We start from the raw sequence: 22,142 nt of genomic DNA, 5'->3' as shown, positions 1-22,142 counted from the left end.
TTTTAAAAAAACAGCACACCTGTCTGTCTTATCTTCATACCAGGTGCTGAGGTTGGCAGGTGTTGGGAGCAGATCGTACGCTGCTCTGCATAGAACAGAAATGCGGAGCGGTTCCATCTGCCACAGAACTTTCCAAGATAGATGTCGTTGTTCAACACTTTCCCACCAGGTCCAAGCCCCTTGTTTGGCCAGGCCAGCTGTTTTAGCCAACCTCTTCTCCTCTTCTCCCTCTCGTATTTCTTGTGTTACAAGCTCAAGGCGCTCCTTACCTGTAGAAGATGACCACCACTTGTGGGTTGTCCATCCAAGTCCCTGGTGGCCTAGCTGGATAGCCCCAACCGTCTCCTTGTGCTTCAATCTAGACTCTACCTCATCAACTGCTACACGGGCTGACCACTTCCTGCCTGATCGCACGTCCAGCTGGGTGTTCCTGATGACAGGGTCTTTTGAGTCTCGAAGCATCAAGAATGATCTTACCTTGACTACCTTGACCTCCTCAACAAGGGATTGCACTGGGATGGTAAGCTTTGTCTGGCTACTGTGGATTGCAACATTGGTGAGGCTGCTCGGTACTCCAAGCCACTTCTTCACATACTTGTTGATCTTCTGTTCCATTGCCTCAACGTGTGACATTGCCACTTCATAGACAGTTAGTGGCCACATTATCCGTGGCATCAGTCCGTACTGCAAGCACCACAACTTCAACTTGCCAGGCAAACCACACTTGTCAACAGACATCAGACCTCTGCTGACCTGTTCTCCTGTCTCTTGAACCCTCTTGGTGTCTTTCAGCTCCTCTGTGTAGAAATAACTACAAAAAAAAAAGAATAGGCGCCACATAAGTAACTTATCAGTCTTGTGCACATAGGATTTTAATATGTTGGAGCTCACGCCGCCGATCCCCTCCACACGTCCTTCCGAGACTTCGGCCACCCTCCAAAGCCCCAAGGTCTGGTGTCCGCCGCCCTGGAACCACTGTCCGTTCCACACACATCCGCTCTCTCCGCTCGCCTCTCGAAAAGCCCGCGCTCCTTAATTCAGCACACATATATAAGATAACAGAACATGACTTCCATTGGCTAACAAATGAATACAATTTCCATTATCTCCCTGTATAACCCAAACATTGCTGTTACAGAGAACCCCTTGCTCAGCAGTTAACATTACGAGAAACCATTTTGATATGACACTTCAGAGAAGCCATTTTGGTAATAAGCGATCAACAGTTAACCGTCCACCTAGCATCTTGAGAGCCCAACATTCCACCCCGCCCCACCGAAATAAGTCATGCCCTCATCACATTCAGATAATTCACCATCCCTTCCTGCAGAACGCACAGCCCAATCCACGTGCAGAAAGCAGTGATCTGACTCCCCAACACAGTGGAGATCAGACCTTGTTCCCCAGGTGCTACGTAGGCCAACCTCTCTGGGGGTTTCCGACTCCTCTAAGGCCTACGCACCCCCTTGTCTACCCCTTCTGCCTCGGACACTACAGGGGACCCTTTTAAACTACGAGGCAAATCCTCCCCCGAGCGGTCACCAAAGCCCCTCTGCACCTCGGAACCGTCTATCTCTTGTCCAGGCCCTACATTCTCTCCTCCAGGGCCCTGTGGTACCACGGACTGCCCCTCACTAGCCCACTCTAACCCAGTGGGGGAAAGGCCAGGATCTCTTTCTCCGTCCGGGGACCATCAGCGAACGGCAGAATGTACCAACCATCCCAGTCATCAACTTCCAAATCAGCATCCCTCACAGGGGCTGGGCCTGGGCCCATCTCTCCAGGGGTGGGCACGTTCTCCACCCTGCGGGGGCACAGAGTCCTGGCACGGTGTGCAGCCACCTCTTCAGGCTCCTGCTCTACCTGCACATCTTGCCCCAGCGGCAACAGGTGATTCCGATGGAGAATCTTGACAGACCCCTTTCCATCCTCAGGCCATACCCGGAAAACCGGCAGGTTTGGGATTTAACTCTCCATCACATAGGGCGTGGCTGCCCAGCGATCAGCCAGTTTGTGTTTTCCCGGTAATCCCAGATTCCTGATGAGGACTCGGTCTCATGGCAGGAGTTGAGTGAACTTTACTTTCTGGTCGTTCCTCCTCTTATTTCCCTGATTCTGTTGGGCGGCTGCCTCCCCGGCCAACTCGTAAGCTCTTTTCGGTTCTTGCCTCATATCAGACACATACTTCAAGTAAGGCTTCGGTGACACCTCACCCGTATCAGCCTCGAAACAAAGGTCAAAGGGCAACCTTGCTTCGCGCTCAAACACGACATAATAGGGCGAGTAACCAGTAGCTTCATTGCGTGTGCAGTTGCAACAGTGAACAAGATGCCCAATATGTCGACTCCAACAATTCTTTTTGCTGATCTCCAGAGTCCCGAGCATGTCTAGTAGTGTCCGATTGAAGCTTTCCAGCCGGGCATCACCCTGCGGATGATAGGGCGTGGTTCTCGATTTCTCAACCCCCAGCATGCCCAGAAACTCATAAATGAGTTTGCTCTCAAAGTCTCGTCCCTGGTCAGTATGGATCCAGCGGGGAAGACCAGAATGCACAAAATACTTCTCCCATGGCACTTTCGCCATGGTAGTCGCCCTCTGATCCTTGGTAGGGAAAGCTTAAGCATACCTGGTGTAGGGGTCAGTGATGACCAGGACATTTGCTGTGTTGGTGGCATCGGGTTCTATGGACAGGAAATCCATACACACCAGGTCCAAAGGCCCCGCACTCTGCTAGTGGGACAAAGGGGCAGCCTGCCCGGGCAGCGTCTTCCGCCGTGTGAAACGAATGTAGAACTTGGTGTACTCTTCAACCTCCGTCCTAATCCAGGGCAGTAAAACCGATCCTTGAGCAATCCATAGGTCTTTTCAACCCCCAAATGCCCAGAGCCATCATGGAGAGACTTCAACACAACCTCCCGATACTTCTCTGGCAGGACCAGCTGCCAACACCGCGGTCGGTCGGGACTGACGTTACCCGGTATAACATTTGGTTCTTCAACCTCAACCAAAGCCATTCTTTCAGTAACAGGGATGCGGGACCGTGCTTGGCCTTCTCCGTCCGTGCAACATCCCCCTCTTCCACGGCATGCCAGACCGGGCCTATGTCTGGGTCATCTTGCTGAACAGTGGCCACTTCCCCAGGGCTTAACCCCGGCAACTGCGTGGTCTTCAGAGCAGTCATGTCACAGTACACTGGAGGCAGAGCATCACTGGATGTCCCCAATGAGTCGACTGCTCGATACGGCCTCTCCTTCTCCTCATCCTGCACGATGATAGCAAACTCGCACATCACCTTCACCCCGGATGCAGGAACCCTCTCCCACTCCTCGTCCTTCCCCAGCTCCTCATGGCCCCGTCGGGACAGCGCATCTGCGTCGACATTCTGGCTCCCCGGCCGGTACTTCAGGCTGAAATCATATTAAGACAAAGCTGCCAGCCACCGATGGCCTGCGGCATCCAGTTTCGCTGAGGTCAGGATGTAAGTGAGCGGGTTGTTGCCTGTCCGCACCTCAAACTTGGCCCCATAGAGATAGTCACTCAGCTTATCCACCACCGCCCATTTCAACGCCTGGAGCTCCAAATTGTGAGTGGGATAGTTCCTTTCCGAAGGTGACAAACTCCGGCTGACAAATGCCACAGGCCTCAGGCCAGCGCTCTGATCCTGATATAGAATAGCCCCAAACCCCTCACGACTAGCGTCAGTGTGTAGCACGTCGGGCAATCGGGGGTCCGCAGAGGCAAGCACCAGCGCCTGAGTCAGCATCTCCTTCAGCGAATGGAAAGCCGCTTCACATTTGTCATCCCATCTCTGTCCGAAGGGATCTGACGGGTTCAAATATTCTCCCACCTCCCGTCCTTTCCTCCCCTTCCCCCCCTGTCCCAGGGGAGGGTAGCCACGCAGGAACTGGTTCAAGGGATGACTCATCCCGGTGTAACCTTTCACGAATCTCCGATAGCACCCACAGAAGCCTAGGCACGAGCGCAGAGCACTCATGGTCTGGGGCCTTGGCCAGGTGGTCACCGCTTCGATCTTAGCCGTGAGTCGCTACACCATTCCGCGAGACAACGTGTCCAACATAGCTAACAGTCGTCTGACAGAACTGACACCTGTCCAGGGAAAGTTTTAACCCTTCCTGCTTCAGACGGCTGAGCACCTTCATTAGTCTCACTTCGTGTTCTTCCAAGGTGAATCCAAATACTATGAGGTCGTCCAAATACACGAGCACTTCCAGCAGGTTCATATCCCCCACTGTCTTCACCATGACCCTACGGAAAGTGGCAGGGGCCACCGATATGCCATGGGGCATCCTTCCGAACTGGTAAAATCCCAGAGGGCACATGAAGGCCATCTTCTCCTTATCGGTCTTACTCATCGGGATCTGGTGATATCCACTCCTCAAATCCAACACGCCAAACCACTCCACCCCACTCAGACAGGCCAGCGCGTCTTCGACCCGGGGAACTGTGTACTGATCAGGGACCGTGCGCCTGTTCAGTGTTCTATAGTCCACACACATACGAACCTTCCCATTCTTCTTCCAGGCCACTACGATAGGAGACGCATAAGGGCTTCAGGACTCTGTGATGATCCCAGCCTCCTTCAACTTACACAAATGCTGCCGCACGTCTTCCACATCTGCAGGGGCCAGTCTCCGTGATCGTTCTCTAAACAGATAACTCTCAGTCACCCGTATGGTGAGGCGAGTGCTCCTGGAACAACCCACATTAAATTCGTCAATGGAAAAAATATCTGTCATCGTCAACATCTTCTCCACCAGCCTCCGCTTCCAACCCTCCGGCACAGGGGATGCCTCAAAGTTAAAAGCTTCAGCTGTCACCTTAGGCCGTTTTCCCGACAGCTCTCCCCAGCTGGCCTCACGGGGGCGCTATGCATCACCATCAGCAGAAACAAATGCGTCAGAGGCATTCCCCGCCTAAAGGTGACCTCTCGCGCAGTCGTGTTCCTGACGGTCACCACCAGCCTGCGTGCCTGCACCACCGAGGGCTTCTGCAACTCGGGTCTCACCAGCACCCCAGCAGGGAATCTCGACGCCCCCTCAAGGTCTTCCGAGGTGTCCACTAAAAGGGCTTCACCCTCAGGCACTCCCGGGGATCTAGGGATCCCCATCACACTTGCTACTTCACCGGGCCGTACCACCCTGGGCTTCGACTGGGCACACAACACAGTGACTCATTCACACGCCGCATCCAGCCCCGGGTGACCCCACGCTTCCTCAAAAGCAGCTCAGAACACTGGGTGCACTGACAGGGTCTCCAAAGTCTTTCTCAACTTCTCCTTACAGGTTCCGAAGAGTCTCTGCACAATAGGGGTGTTGGTCCCCACCAGAATGGACACACCCCCAGTCTCACCGGTGTCGGGGTAAACCAGTACCAGGGTCTCATGAGCCTCAGACACCCTCACCTCAGCTTCCAGGAACTCCAGTTTCACAGACAAATAGCCATCGTACGGGTAATCACCATCACTGATACCCCACATTTCCAGTGCACTGAAAGGTGTCAGGGGTAAATGCGCCAGATACTGATTGTACAATGACCGGTACAGTAATGTGACCTGCGACCCCGTGTCGAGTATGGCTTTTGCATCTGTCCCCTCTCTCGGGGTCCCACCAATACTTCTGGGATAGGGTCTTTTCCTCTCGAGGGCCCCGTGGCACATTGTTGGGAACATATTTTTCCCGAAGACTCCAGTCCGTACTCTCACTGAGTCTCTTCTAAGTTTCCCAACACCCCCCTCCTCTCCGGCTGGGACACCCACGGGCTCTCCCTCCAAGGGGCTCTCTGCCATTCACATTCCCACCTGAAGTTCCCCTCTTCCCCACAGTTATGGAACACGCCTCGTCTCGCGAGACCCCAGCCTCTGCCTGGCCCCAGTGCTGTCTGTCCCTTCAGGGAGGGGCTTTTCCCACTAGTCCCCCCATGCGGAGAGACTCCGCCTGCCACAATCTCTTTTGCTATCTCCCGCATGGATCTGGCCCCGGCCATTTCACCACAAGGAGCTGCTACCGAGGACGGCACCGTACTAACGAGGCCCTCTTCCACTTCCAATGTGTTCTCCTCCTCCCCTACCTCTCTGAGCAACCGAACAAAAGACGCGTTCTACGGGGCTGCTGGAGGTTCATAGCGACTGCATCATGTCTCTGCATGCCCCTGGCTTACTGGTCGATCCTTATCTAATCCACCTCATTCCCTGAAATGATCCCCGGAGTCTCAAGCAATTCAGCCTTCGCTCCAGCCGGAAAAGATACTCAGAAAGCTTTTCCCCTTTATCCTGACACAAATTCTGAATTCCCCGTAAAAGCTCCGCCCTGCCCCCAGTTAGCCCAAAAGCCTCCTCTAATGCTTCTAGACCCTTGTGGAGGCCCCATGTGCCACCTAGGCACTGAGGGTTCAGACAACGAATGCTTCCAGATACTCCTTCCAGGAAGCCAAGGGCTGGTTAACTTCCACGCCTTTTACCACCTCAGCTGCCACCCTTCTCAAACTTTCTCCCAATCTTTGCCGCTTCTCCTCCTCAGAACACTGCTACTCACCGAGCAGCTGAGAAGTATGTTCTGCCCAGGTTTCATCATCATCTTTCCCTTCGGGAATGGGAGTTCTCCCTGAGAAAATCCTTAACTTCTGACGTGGATCCCCCGCCCTGGTCACCAGGGAGATAATGGCTGAAGCCAACTCAGAGCCTTCCCCCTTCCGTGGGGAATGAGAATCAATTACATTCTCAAAATCTGACCACTCCCTTCCTTCATCCTTCAAAAACGACAGACCCACTCTCTAAAATCTGCGCCCCAAGCTGCGGGCAACGCTACTGGTGTCCCTTCAAACCCTTCCTCCATGACAGTGTGCACACCCCATAGACCCGCCTCACCTACGTCACTGATACACGGCTGCAGTCCCAATTCCTTGACGTCAGCGCCCGTCTGTAACAGCACAAAGGCTGAGTCCCACATTTTACCAATATTTCTGCTTACAACCTCAACCTTACCGATAGCTCTGACCATAGTCAAACATCGAATTAACACATCGTCCGGAGTACGTATGTCCACCCCCTTAGTACGCAGGCATGATTAACTGGGACATCATCGATCTCACACCAAAGTTCAATCTTATCCGAGTCCATCTCCCCTAATTTAAACCCGGTGACTTACTCTGTATCTGACAGAATTCAAATCCTGGACGAGCCCCCACAATGTAACATCTTTCATCCCACCGGAACATACTTTATAGCAATTCGTAATGATGGGTTAGTAGAAACAACTAAAAGAAAAGGCGCCACATAAGTAACTTATCAGTCTTGTGCACATAATATTTTCATACGTTGGAGCTCACGCCTCCAATTCCATCCACAATGTCCTTTCAAGACTCCGGCCACCATCCGAACCCCCGAGGTCTGGTATCTGCCGCCCTGGAACCGCTGTCCGTTCCCCACACATCCGTCCTCTCCGCTTGCCTCCTGAAAAAGCCCCCGATCCTCAGCTCAGCACACACATGCAAGATAGCATAACATGACTTCCATTGGCTGGCAAATGAATACAATTTCCATTATCACTAATTATAACCCAAACATGCTGTTACAGAGAACCCCTTACTCAGCAGCAAACAGTACGGGAAGCCGTTTTAGTATAACACTTCAGAGAAGCCATTTTGTAATTAGCAATTAACAGTTAACAGTCCAACTAATATTACTAAGAACACTACACAGAATATTAAACTCCAGTCCCATTAAAGGTGAATATGCAGCAGAAGAAACTCCTCCCATGCCCAGTGACCAGGGTGCAGAACTGGGTGTGGTGAGCAGCAGCAATAATTGCAGAGTTCGGCACTGACAGTCACTCTCGAAATTGCATCAGCAACAGTGATAGACAAATATCCAGCATACAGCTTATTGAAACTTTCTCCCAAGTGTGAACCCGGTAGTATGTCACAAGGTTAGATTACTAAGTGAATCTCTTCCCACATTCACAGCACTTGACCGGCCTCTCCCCAGTGTGAACTGAATGATGCACATACAGTTGAGGTGACTGAGAGAATCTCTTCCCAAAGTCTGAGCAGGTGAACAGCCTCTACCCAGTGTGAACTGACTGGTGTGCCAATAGTTCGGATGACTGAATGAATCCTCTCCCACATTCTGAGCGGGTGAATGGCCTCTCCCCAGTGTGAACTGACTGGTGTCTCAGTAGGTGAGATGCCCGAGTGAATCCCTTCCCACAGTCTGAGCAGGTGAATGGCCTCTCTCCAGTGTGAACTCGCTGGTGTCTCTGTAGGTTGGATGAATGTGTGAATGCCTTCCCACAGTCTGAGCAAGTGAATGGCCTCTCTCCAGTGTGAACTCGCTGGTGTGCCAGCAGATTAGATGACCGAGTGAATCCCTTGCCACATTCTGAGCAAGTGAATGGCCACTCCCCACTGTGAGCTGACTTGTGTGCCAATAGTTCGGATGACTGAATGAATCCTCTCCCACATTCTGAGCAGGTGAACGGCCTCTCTCCAGTGTGAATTGACTGGTGTGTCAGTAGGTGAGATGCCCGAGTGAATCTCTTCCCACAGTCTGAGCGGGTGATTGGCCTCTCCCCAGTGTGAACTGACTGGTGTGTCTTGAGGTTGGATGACCGACGGAATCTCTTCCCACAGACCGAGCAGGTGAATGGCCTCTCCCCAGTGTGAACTGACTGGTGTGTCAGTAAGTGAGATGCCCGAGTGAATCCCTTTCCACAGTCTGAGCAGGTGAACGGCCTGTCTCCAGTGTGAACTCGCTGGTGCACCATTAGGTTGGATGACCGAGTGAATCTCTTCCCACAGACTGAGCAGGTAAACAGCCTCTCCCCAGTGTGAACTCGCTGGTGCGCCATTAGGTTGGATGAATGACTGAATCTTTTCCCACAGTCTGAGCAGGTGAACGGCCTCTCCCCAGTATGAACTCGCTGGTGTACCAGCAGATCAGATGACTGAGTGCATCCTTTCCCACATTCTAAGCAGGTGAATGGCCTCTCCCCAGTGTGAACTGACTGGTGTGTCAGTAGGTGAGATGACTGAGTGAATCCCTTCCCACAGTCTGAGCAGGTGAATGGCCTCTCCCCAGTATGAACTCGCTGGTGTACCAGCAGATCAGATGACTGAGTGCATCCTTTCCCACATTCTGAGCAGGTGAATGGCCACTCCCCAGTGTGAACTGACTGGTGTGCCAATAGGGTGGATGACTTAGCGAATCCCTTTCCACAGTCTTTGCAGGTGAATGACTTCTCCCCAGTGTGAACTCGTTGGTGACTCTGTAGGTTGGATGACTGAGTGAATCCCTCCCCACAGACCAAGCAGGTGAACGGCCTCTCTCCAGCGTGAACTCTCTGATGTACCTTCAGTTTAGATGAGCAAGTGAATCTCTTCCCACAATCCGAGCAAGAGAACGTCCACTCCCCGGTGTGAACTGACTGGTGAGCCATCAGGTCAGATGACCGAGTGAATCCTTCCCCACAAATTCAGCAGATGACCAGCCTCTGCCCAGTGTGAACTGACCGGTGTGTCCACAGGTGGGAAGACCAACTGAATCCCTCCTCACACACAGAACAGATGAATGGCCTTGCCCAGTGTAAACTTGCTAATGTACCTTCAGTTCAGATGACTGAATCCATTCCCACTGTCTGAGCAGACGAATGGGTTCCTCCCTGTGTAAAATGACGGGCATGCCAGTCAGTCAGATGATCGAGTGAATCCCTCCCCACAGACTGAGCAGGAAAGATGATCGAGTGAATCCCTTGCTCCACTTCTTAAATATCGAGACAGAGACAGCAAAATTGGCGTGCCATGTTCGAGATTCCCAAAGACAAATTCCCTGTCCTTTTTAAACCTGAAAAAAGATTTACAAAATCCATCAATGGGTGAAGGATAACATTTCAGATAAGATCACTTTAGTTGCCAAGGTGTGACATCGCACTATTAATGTGAAGTTCATCCCAAGTTGGAGAGAGAAATCATCTTCTAGCTGGTCACAGTGCTGGTGACTGGAATGACCATCAAATTCTCTGATGCTCTTCCTGTCTCTATAAGAATGGGGCATTTCTGCCAACTCCAATCTGTGACCTGGCTCGGTTTGACTCTGTCCATTGGTGTTATTCCCTGTTCTGCCTGAGCGGCATTGCCTGTCCTCACAGTAACTGAAGCACTCTCACACATATAGCCTTTGTTAATGTGCAGCTCGGATTTTCTTTATGTACTGTTAACTGAAAGTGCCACAGTTTTAATGCCATGTAAATATCTCCTACTCAGATGTATGGTTGGTCTGCACAGCTGTCAAAAGGAATTCGAGTGAATATTAGTATTACTGAAGGTTCTTGTCACAGTCATAGAAAAGTACAACACAGAAACAGTTGGTGTTGTAGTATTTGGTGTTGAACTATTTAAACTTTCCACTCCCATACCCCTACAATCCCGGTACCTATACAAACTTCATAAATGTTGAAATTGAGCTCACATACACCAGTTGTGCTGGATGCTCATTCCACACCTAGATGACCCTCTGTGTGAGGAAGTTTCCCCTCATGTTCCCCTTAACATTTCACCTTTCACCCTTAACCCATGGCCTCTGGTTGTAGTCCCACCCAATCCCAGCTTGCATTTATCCTATCTATAACCCTCATAATTTTGGTACACCTCCATCAAATCTCCCCTTAATCTTCTACATTCCAAGGAATAAAGCCCTGGCCTGTTCAATCTCTCCTCATAACCTAAGTCCTCCAGACCTGGCAACATCCTTGCAAATTTTCTCTGAACTCTTTCAACCTCTTTAACATCTTTCCTGTAAGTAGGTCACCAAAACTGCACACAATACTCCAAATTAGGCCTCACCAATGTCTTGTACAAAGTCAACATAACATCCACCTCCTGTACTCAGTACTTTGATTTATGAAGACCAATATGCCAAAATCTTTCTCTCCATCCCTATCGAACTGTGACACCACTTCCACTAAAATATACACCTGTATTCCCAGATCCCTTTCTTCAACAACACTCCTCCATGCCCTACCAGCCACTGAGAAAGACCTACATTTGTAGGTCCTACCAAAGTTCAAAACCTCACATTTGTCTGCATTAAATTCTATTTTCCAATTCTCAGGCCATTTTTCCAGCTGCTCCAGTTTGCACTGCAAGCCATGATAGTCCTCGCACAGTCTGCTAAACCCCCAGTCTCGGTTTCATCCACAAATTTGCTGCTCCAGCTAACCATGTTATCATAGAACATTAGAGCACAGAAACAGGCCTTTTGGCCCTTCTTGGCTGTGCCGAACCATTTTCTGCCTAGTCCCACTGACCTGCACCTGGACCATATCCCTCCATACACCTCTCATCCATGTATCTGTCCAATTTATTCTTAAATGTTAAAAAAATAACCCGCTTTTACCACCTCGTCTGGCAGCTCATTCCATACTCCCACCACTCTCTGTGTGAAGAAGCCCCCCTAATGTTCCCTTTAAACTTTTTCCCCTTCACTTTTAACCCATGTCCTCTTTTTTTTCTCCCCTACCCTCAGTGGAAAATGCCTGATTGCATTCACTCTATCTATATCAATCATAATTGTACATACCTCTATCATGTCTCCCCTCATCCTTCTACGCTTCAGGGAATAAAGTCCTAACCTATTCAACCTTTCTCTGTAACTCAGTTTCTCAAGTCCTGGCAACATCCTTGTAAACCTTCTCTGCACTCTTTCAACCTTATTAATATCCTTTCTGTAATTAGGTGACCAAAACTGTACATGATACTCCAAATTCAGCCTTGTCAATGCCTTATACAACCTCACCATAACATTCCAACTCTTATACTCAATACTTTGATTTATAAAAGCCAATGTACCAAAAGCTCTCTTTATGACCCTATCTACCTGTGATGACACTTTTAGGGAATTTTGTATCTGCATTCACAGATCACTCTGTTCTACTGCACTCTTTAGTGCCTTATCATTTACCTTGTATGTTCTACCTTGGTTTGTCCTTCCAAAATGCAATACCTCACACTTGTCTGTATTAAACTCCATCTGCCATTTTTCAGCCCATTTTTCCAGCTGGTCCAAATCCCTCTGCAAGCTTTGAAAACCTTCCTCACTGCAGATTACTGATATAGATGACAAACAATAACAGACCCAGCACTGATCTCTATGGCACACCACCAGTCACAGGTTGCAGTCAGAGAGACAAACATCTGCAACACACTCTGGCTTCAGTGCGTCATCCAATTTAATGTCTAATCTTAAGTGCTGAGTGACTGAACCTTCTTGACCAATCACCCATATGAGACCTAGTCAAGTGCTTTGCAAAAGTCCATGTAGACTACATCCACTGCTTTGCCTTCATCCACTTTCCTTATAACTTCCTCGAGAAAATCTGTAAGATTGGCTAGACGTGACCTGCCATGCACAAAGCCATGCTGCCTATCCTTAATCAGTCCACATCTATCCAAATACTTATACATCTGGTTCCTGCACATGTGTTGCAATAACTTTCCCCCTACTGATGTCAAGCTCACCAACATAAGATTTCCTCATTTATTTTTAGAGACTTTCTTGAACAGCAGAACAACATTGGCTGTCCTCCAATCCTCCAGTCTGTCACCTGTCACGAAGGGTGAATTATATATCTGTGCTTGGGCCTCGACAATTTCTGCACCTGTCTTCTGCAGGGTCCCAGGGAACAACTTGTCAAGCCCTGGGGATTTATCAACGCTAATTTGCCATAAGATAGCAAACACCTCCACCTCTGTAATCTGTACAGGTCCATGAAGTTGATGCTGCTTTGCCTCACTTCCATAGACTCTGTGTCCATCTCCTGAGTAAATACGGATGCAAAAAATATCTGTCACATCTATTTTGTCTCCTCATATGGATTATCATTTTGATCTTGCTGAAGATTAATTTTTTCCCTTGCAATCTTTTTGCTCTTAACATATCTGCAGAATCCATGAAGATTCTCCTTCACCTTGTCTGCTGGGGCAACCTCATGCCTTCTTTTATTTCTTTCATAAGTGTTCACTTGAATTTCTTGTACTTCATAAGTACCCCATTTGTTCCTATCTGTCTGTACCTGGTATGCACCTGCTTTTTATTGATCTGGGAGATGAAAGCCAAAGGGGTGATAGAGCTGCATGGTGGGAGGTGGGATGTGGCGGGGGTGTTAAACTAATTTTGAAGGTGGAATGGGAGCCTGAACAACAGAGCAGAGAGTGGAAGGGTTGTGGAGACTGATGTTGTTCAGATCTCAGACAAAGTCAGGAATGAAAAAGTTGAGCATGGTGCAGTGAATATGCTGAACCCTGTATATTTCAATACCAGGAGCATCGTAGGAAAGGCAGATGTGTTCAGGGCATGGATCAACAGCTGGAATTATGACACTCAGATCTGACAACTGTGGACTGGGACAGGCTGCTTTATGGTAAATGGGAGGCCTTCAAAGAAAAATTTTGAAAAATCTTGGATATGTGCTTGTCAGAATAAAAGTTAAAGATAGAAACTGTAGGAAGTATACGCAATTATGAGGGTTTAGATAGGGTAAATGCAAGCAGGATTTTTCCACTGAGGTTGGGTGCGATGACAACCAGAGGTCATGGGCAAATGGGGAAGGTGAAAATTTAAGAGGAACATGTAGAAAAACTCTTCACTGAAATGGTTGTGACAGTGTGGAATGAGATGCCAGCACAAGTGGCTCGTGCCAGTGGAATTTGACTATTTAAGAGAAGTTTGGATGGGTACCTGGATGGTAGGGGTATGGAGGGCTGTGGTCCCAGTGTGGGACGTTGCATCAGAGAGTTTAAATATTTTAGGCATTGTCTCGATGGGCTGAATGGCCTGTCTAACAGAACTTCTCCATCTCCCTATGACAGAGGAGCCGGCTGAACTTGATTGGAAGGGGAGACTGGTAGGATTAATGATGGAGCAGCAATTTCTGGAGATTCTGGGAGAATTTCAGGATGTGAGTGATAGATACATTCCAAAGAAGTGGAAGCATTGGAAAGGCAGGAGGATACAACCGTGGCTGAAATGAGAAGCCAAAGCCAACATAAAAGCCAAAGAGATGGCAAATAATAGAACAAAAACTACTGGAAAGTTTTTAAAACTAACAGAAGACAACTACAAAAAAAATCAGATATGCTCAGGGCATTGAATTATGATTTGCAGTCATTAATGAGACTTGGTAGCATCCAACAGTCTGAGGCATTCAGAGGAACAAGATATCTGGGGCCTCAATATCTCTGGAAAGCCAAGGTTCCCTGAACCAGTTACCTTTCAACTTTTAATTTGGCAGGCTCATACAAACTCTACACATCAAAATTCCACTTCTGAAGGATGCCCACTTACCAAGTACTCCTTTGCCAGAAAACAGCCTGTCCCAATCCACACTTGTCAGATCCTTTCTGATACCATCAAAATTGACCTTTCTCCAATTTAGAATCTCAACCCGTGGTCCAGATCTCTCTTTTCCATATTTACTTGGAATCTCATGGCATTATGATCAGTAGATACAAGGTGTTCCCATACAGTAATTTCCATCACTAGCCCTGGATCATTTCCCAATATCTTATTGCACACTTCTACATTGGGAATTCTACATGTTGATTAAGGACACATTTGAAAAACTCTACCCCAGCTAGACCTTTTACAGTATGGGAGACACAGTCAATACTTGGAAAGTTATAATCACTTACTACATCAACATTTGTTTCTTAGCATAGTCTGCAATCTCTCTACAAATCTGTTCCTCTAGATCCTTTCCGATACCATCAAAATTAATCTTTCTCCAATTTAGAATCACAACTCATGGTCCAAACCTCTCTTTTTCCATATATACTTTGAATCTCATAGTATTATGATCACTAATTTCTGTCACCAGCCCTGGATCATTCCCTAACAGCCTATTGCATACTTCGATCTCAGGAGTTCTATGTACTGATTAAGGGCACATTTGACAAACTCTACCCCATCTAGTCCTTTTTAAGTATGGGAGTCCCAGTCAATATATGGAAAGTTATAATCACTGACTGAATCAACCTTTGTTTCTTGGCATGGTCTGCGATCTCTCTACAAATTCGTTCCTCAAAATCCCTCAGACTGTTGGGTGCAACCAAGTCCCAGAAATGGCTATAATATCATGTTTCCATGCCCTGAGCTCATCTGGCTTTCCTATGATGCTTCCTGCATTGTGATATACACAGCTCAGCACATTCATCACACCATGCTCAACCTTTTGATTGATGACTTTGTCTGAGCAACATCTGTCTGGGTGTCAAGAAAGCAACCTCTCCCTCAATGTCACAAAAACAAAGGAACTGGTTGTGCACTACAGCAGGGTTCCCCAACCTTTTTTGCACCGCGGACCGGTGAAAAATTGACAATATTCTTGCGGACCGGCCGACCTGAGGGCGGTGGGCAGTGTTCAAGTAGGGTTAAACTCACCTCAACATGTCTTTTACAGTTAGGGTTGCTGACTCTCTCACTCCCAAATAAGGGACAAAAGTAGCAGTCAAATATGGGTCACTTGTGTTTACCCCGAGAAAGACTACAATGACCATGAAGCCTTGCACGGACACTGTGTGTGCATGTGCGTACGTGCCGATTTTTTTTTACCACAAAACGGCTTTGGCTTAAGCTTCCTGACTGCACTGTACATACATTATTTCTACCTTATATAGGCTGTGTATTTATCATATCATTCCTGCTTTTACTACGTTTGTATATGTTAGTGTTATTTTAGGTTTTATATGTTACTTGGTATGATTTGGTAGGTTATTTTTTGGGTCTGGGAATGCTCAAAAATTTTTCCCATTAATGGTAATTGCTTCTTCGCTTCACGCCATTCCGGCATGAATGGTTTCATAGGAACACTCTACCTTAGCGGGGGAAATACGGGACAATCCATATGGGACAAACCAATTCAGCCCAATATACGGGATGTCCCAGAAAATAAGCGACAGTTAACAACCCTATGTTCAAGTTCAACAGTGCGTGACAGGGAATGAGGAAAGGTGCAGCTGACTCATATCGTTTCCTCGCGGCCCGGTAGCACATGCTTTGTGGCCCGGTGGTTGGGGACGGCTGTACAGCAGAAGGAATGTAGACAGGCTGATCACTATTGACATCAATGGATCTGGGGTTGAGAGGGTGAACAGCTTTAAATTCCTCGGCATAAACACCACCGATGATCTCATGTGGTCTGTACATACCGGCTGTGTCGTATGTGGCTGTGCACCCCATTCACCTCAGATGTTTGGGCAAGTCTAGTATCGGTCCCAAATCCTAAGAACTAAGAGCATCCTGACCGATTGCATCACTGCCTGGTATGGGAACTGAACTTCCCTCAATCGCCGGAGCCTGCAGAGAGTGGTGCGGACAGCCCAGCACATCTGTAGATGTGAACTTCCCACTATTCAGGACAATTACAAAGACAGGTGCGTAAAAAGGCCCGAAGGATCATTGGGGACCCGAGGCACCCCAACCACAAACTGTTCCGGCTGCTATCATCCAGGAAACGGTACCACAGCATAAAAGCCAGGCCCAACAGGCTCTGGGACAGTTTCTTCCACCAGGCCATCAGACTGATTAATTCATACTGATGCAATTGTATTTCTGTGTTATAATGACTGTCCCATGTACAAACGATTTATTATAAATTACACATTGCACATTTAGATGGAGAAGTAATGTAAAGATTTCTACTCCTCATGTATATTAAGGATACAAGTCATTTCAATTCACCCTCTCCACTATCTGTTCTGGCATTCTGACTCCAATCCCTTCTGAAACCTTAATTTATCCTCCCCCCACCACCACACACTAGCCTTACCACTAGGATATTTGATCTCTGCTAGTTTTAATTCCCGAACTAACACATCCCCTATCAGCCCTTTGACATTCCTCTGCTTGGTAATCCCCCCTAACAGTTTCTAAAGTGGTCTACCTGCTGTTGTGTGTAATGGCCACACGAGTACTCTGCGATGGCTATTTATCCTCATTCCCCTTCCGGACTCTCACCCAGTTTCCTGTGTCCTGCACCTTGGCTGCAACTCACCTCTCTTCATGTCATATCTATCACCCCCTCCGATTCCCAAATGATCTGGAATTCATCCATTTCCAGTTCCAACTCCCTAACGTGCAGGGTTACAAGCTGCAGCTGGATGCACATCTTGTGGGTGAGGGCATCAGGGACACTGGAGTCTCCCCACCTTCCCACCAATGTCCCGTCTAATTTGTAATGATCGGAGTGCCGAAAAATCTTGTGCTGTGCAATTTTTACCCAATAATAACAACATGTGCACACTGAATTTTAAATAGAGAGGTATTTATTTTAACAGCTAGTAAATCACTTTAGTAAGGTATCCTCTGGGTTTGATCAAGTTCATCTGCACTCTCACACAACCTATGTAGCAGGCCTGTAGAGGGTGATGAAGGATTTTCTCACTCCAGTTTTTGCACACCGTCCATATCTGATTTACTTGCCAAATGAGACTTTAAAAAGTCAGGTTTCCAAATATCACTCCACTTCCTCCCACTTGCAAATTCTCCAGCAACTTTTGCATTGCCACAACACACACAGATAACACCAGTTTCTGTATTGTACATAAATATTTCCCCTGAACCATTCCCCACGTGACTGACGGCCAATGAATATGAAGGGAAGGGCAGTAGTCTGTCTCATTGGAGTCTGGCACATTTGTGATGTGAAAGCTACTTGTTGCTCAGGACAAAAGTGTTTGATATCATTATGTACCCAGAGAGAATGGGTCAAAACACGTTCCCACGGGCAGAAAAGTCCAGAACAAGAGGAGGTAGAATGAGCAACACACACAAAATGCTGGAGGAACTCAGCAGGCCAGGTAGCATTTATGGAAAAGAGTACTAATGCTGAATTCCTCCGGCATTTTGTGTGTGTTGCTTGGATTTTCAATATCTGCAGGTTTTCTCTTGTTTGTGATTGGAGGAGGAGCAAAGGTGATATTCTTAACAGCTGATGTAAAAGATTTTGTTCCCTTTCTCCGAGTTCCCAATCCTTGCATTTCGACAGCTGGAGCTCAGCTCTGTCTGAGAGATCCATCGGTTCCCATTTCCTCATCAGCCGGAAGCTCCCCGGGACCCGTGTACGGATCGCGGGGCTGAGAGAGAGGGAAGAGAACAGGACTGTCCGGGGATTGCGGGATTACGGGCCACAGTGTCTGGAACTCACAGCAATTGTCCCGAATTCGGTGTTTTTAAAAATCCCCACCCGCAACCGGGGAATATCTCTCACCTGGTGCCGAATTCCCAAGGCCTTTGTGCACTGCGCGCATGCGTGATATTCGTGATCTACGCATTCGATCGGCCCTTCAGCGACGGCGAAAATTGCTGCGCAGAGCTTTCTGGGTAATCACGGTGCCATTAAACATTTATGCAAGCACCGTTTTCATGTCCATACCTCATTTTTTTTTGGTGTAGATAACTCAGCAGTTCTTTTAATTGAGAAAGCAGCTCTAATAAAACAATACACTTAATAGCATCAAAATTTCCGTGTGCCTAATGCCAAAGTAGAACCTTCTTACAAATGCAGATATGAAACACAAGGGATTCTGCTGTTGGTGGAAATGTAGACACATGCACACAAAATGCTGGAGGAACTCTGCAGTTCAGGCAGCAACTAAGCAGAGGAGTACACAGTCTAGGCATGCTGAAGGGGCTCGGCCTGAACGTTGTCTATTTATTCCTCTCCACGTTTGTGGCCTGATCTGTTGATTTCCTCCAGTATTTTGCACAAATTAACCACCTTTTTTTTTCAATCAAACAGTTTCAAAATGTTTCTGATCTTTCATTTGTAGCCACATCCTGTGGTCTGATTCTTCTCCCTCCTTCTCCTTGTAAACTCTAGGCCCATTCTCTTTCTGGAGCCCCAAAGCCCTGACTCAGGCTGGCAACTCATTGGTTTCTGACTCTGCACTGTCGAAGATTCACTCGCTCGTCTGCTGTCAGACTTCAGAGGTGCATTGCAACAACCCAACTGTCTGAGGCACAGTCCTTTGAAGTGAGTGAAAATGACACAAAACTTTGAAAAGAGCAGGGAAGAGGGTGCTTAACCACCTTAGTTCAGAGCTTTGAAGAATGTTAAAACCACAGTGAGCTCAACGTGGAGCGAAGCATGCAGGAAATTCATGCAGGTATGTATAGGATGATGGGAGGCATTGGTCGTGTGGATAGCCAGAGGCTTTTCCCAGGGCTGAAGCGACTAACACGAGGGGACACAGGTTTAAGCTGCTTGGAAGTAGGTACAGATGAGATGTCAGAGCTAAGTTTTTTAAACAAAGAGTAGTGTGTGTGTGGAATGCACTGCCAGCGATGGTGGTAGAGGCGGATACAATATGGTCTTTTAAGAGACTCTTAGATAGGTACATGGAGATTAGGAAAATAGAGGCCTATGCGGTAGGGTAATTCTAGGCAGTTTCTAGAGTAAGTTACATGGTTGGAACAACATTGTGGGCCAAAGGGTCTGTAATGTGCTGTAGATTTCTATGATTCTATGAAATTCAAGGGAAATCTCCTATCCCACGGAGTGGTGACTAGTTGCAACCTGTCATCACAGGGAGAGTGAGGGGGAACGGCAGGGATAGATTTTGATATACTGATATGGAACAGAAACATGGGCAGGGACCAGATGGGCCGAGTGGCCTCTTTAGTGTACATTGTGAGTGTGGTAGAGACAGGAAGTACCTGAGACACGGGATTTGATAGAGAATTGATTTATCTTTCACAGATCCAGAATATTAAACACTAGTCTAGTTTAAGGCTAACATCAGCAGAACAGACTCCTCCAATGCTCAGTGACCAGGGTTTAGTTCTGGGTGCGATGAGCAGCCGCAAGAACTGCGGAATCTGACAGTAACAGTCCCTCATGAACCTGCAGCTGCCTTCAGTCACCATGATGGTTAAACATTTAATACAGAGCCATTCATATGAGAATTTACATAGAATAGTACAGCACAGTACAGGCCCTTCGGCCTACAATGTTGTGCCGACCCTCAAACCCTGCCTCCCATATAAGCCCCCACCTTAGATTCCTCCATATACCTGTCTAGTAGTCTCTTAAACTTCACTAGTGTATCTGCCTCCACCACTGACTCAGGCAGTGCATTCCACGCACCAATCACTTTCTGAGCAAAAAACCTTCCTCTAATATCCTCCTTGAACTTCCCACCCCTTACCTTAAAGCCATGTCCTCTTGTATTGAGCAGTGGTGCCCTGGGGAAGAGGCGCTGGCTATCCACTCTATCTATTCCTCTTATTATCTTGTATAGAATTTAGAGAATTTAGCCTTCTCTATTTTTCTGAACTTCTCATAAATGTGTACAGTTTGGTTAAGCTTTTCTCCAGAATTTCCACTCAATTAAAAAACTTCATTACATTTTTATTTTTAGTTTTGCACTACTTATATAATATAACTATTTAATATGTATATTATTGTAATTCACAATTGTTAAAATCTATTGTTATGAATTAGGTTCTACTGCTGCCGCAGAAACAACGAATTTCATGACATTTGCCGGTGCTATTAAACCTGATTCTGATCATTGATATGGGAGACCCACCACCGGTCAACTGATCCCAGTTACCGCAGATCGTAATGCGACATTGAAGCCTTTTCTATTTATTTGCATTCCTCAGAAATGACAATAGTTCAATAAAGTTTTCCTCTGACATTCCAAAGCAGAAGCTCAGTCTGTCAATATTTCCATACAATTAAAATGGGGAATTTGTTTATTCTTATCACGTACTGAGCTACAGTGAAAATCTTGCCTGACGTACCATCCACACAGATCAATACATTACAACAGTACATTGAGCTGATATATGACAAAACAATAACTGTAACAAAGCATTATGGCTGCAGAGAAAGTGCAGTGCAGATAGACATATGGTGCAGGGTCACGTCGAGTTACATTGTGAGGTCGAGTCCATTTTATCGGACTGGAGACCATTCATTTGGCTTATAACCGCAGACAGGAAGCCGTCCTTGAGCCTGGTGGTACGCGCTTTAAGGCTTTTGTATCTCTTCCCTGATGGGGGAGCAGGTTTGCAGCAAGAATGTCCGGGTTGTGAGGATCTTTGAGTACCCGGCCTGCTTTTCCGACGCAGGGGAAGTGTAGGAAGAGTCCATGGAGGGGCGGTTTGTTTCTCTAATGTTCCCATGTGAGACCAAAGTTCCCTGCAGTTCCTTGCAGTCATGGGCAGAGCAGTAGCCATACGAAGGCGTGAAGTATCGACAAGAAGCTTAGAAACCTCGGCCCTCACCCTGCCTTGTGTAGCTGGATCCTGGACTTTCTGTCAGATCGCCGGCAGGTGGTAAGAGTGGGCCCCCTCACCTCTGTCTCTCTGACCCTCAGCACACATACCCTACAGGGTTGTCTCCTTGGCCCCCTCCTTTACTCTCTGTGCACCCATGATTTGTGCCATCACCCACAGCTCCAATCTGCTAATTAAATTCCCTGACGACACTACACTGATTGGTCTCATCTCAAATAATAACGAGGCAGCCTACAGAGAAGAAATCATCACCCTGACACAGTGGTGTCAAGAAAACAACCTCTCCCTCAATGTCACAAAAACAAAGGAGCTGGTTGTGGACTCCAGGAGGAATGGAGACAGGGATCAAATTCACCATTTCCAAGTCTGTTATTGCACATTTTAATTTTGATCATGACAGAATGTACTGTATTTTATATATTGTTAATGACATAAATCATATTTATAGATTGTTACTGTCAGAGAATCGTATAATTTGTGTTCCGTGTGTTATCTGAATGTACTTGCCTGTGATGCTGCCACAAGTCAGTGTTTCTCTGTACCTGTACCTTCCCGTACTTGTGCACTTGGTAATAAATTCAACAGGACCTGAGAAATCTCAGTGAGATTTGATTAGTGATGATCATCTTGGCAGCTCGGTTGGTCGAATGTGTGAGACAGTACACTGTTAAACGCAAAACCCTGAACAGTGTTGATGATCAGAGGGATCTTAGACTCCAAGTTCATCGGTCCTGAAAGAGACTGCACAGATTGATCGGGTGGTTAAGAAGGCAAATGACGTGGTTGTCTTTATTAGTTGAAGCACTGAGTTGAAAAGTCGGGAAGTTGT

General features: G+C 47.5%; 1 protein-coding gene across 1 annotated transcript in view; it reads right to left on the bottom strand.

Annotated features, from left to right (window-relative positions):
• Positions 1 to 391: 391 nt before the first annotated feature.
• The window catches only part of LOC140206828 (uncharacterized), a 49,038-nt gene continuing 27,287 nt past the window's right edge, over positions 392 to 22,142 (bottom strand). Inside the window, exons 2-3 of the mRNA XM_072275071.1 lie at positions 7,333 to 9,356; positions 392 to 811 (exon numbers count right to left, since the gene is read on the bottom strand). Coding sequence (XP_072131172.1) covers positions 8,079 to 9,356 — 1,278 coding nt within the window. The 3' untranslated portion in view covers positions 392 to 811; positions 7,333 to 8,078. The remainder of the gene's footprint in view (positions 812 to 7,332; positions 9,357 to 22,142) is intronic.

This window comes from Mobula birostris, chromosome 13 (genome assembly GCF_030028105.1).
Source record: "Mobula birostris isolate sMobBir1 chromosome 13, sMobBir1.hap1, whole genome shotgun sequence".
Taxonomy (NCBI): domain Eukaryota; kingdom Metazoa; phylum Chordata; class Chondrichthyes; order Myliobatiformes; family Myliobatidae; genus Mobula; species Mobula birostris.
This window is presented reverse-complemented; position numbering and strand designations above follow the sequence as displayed.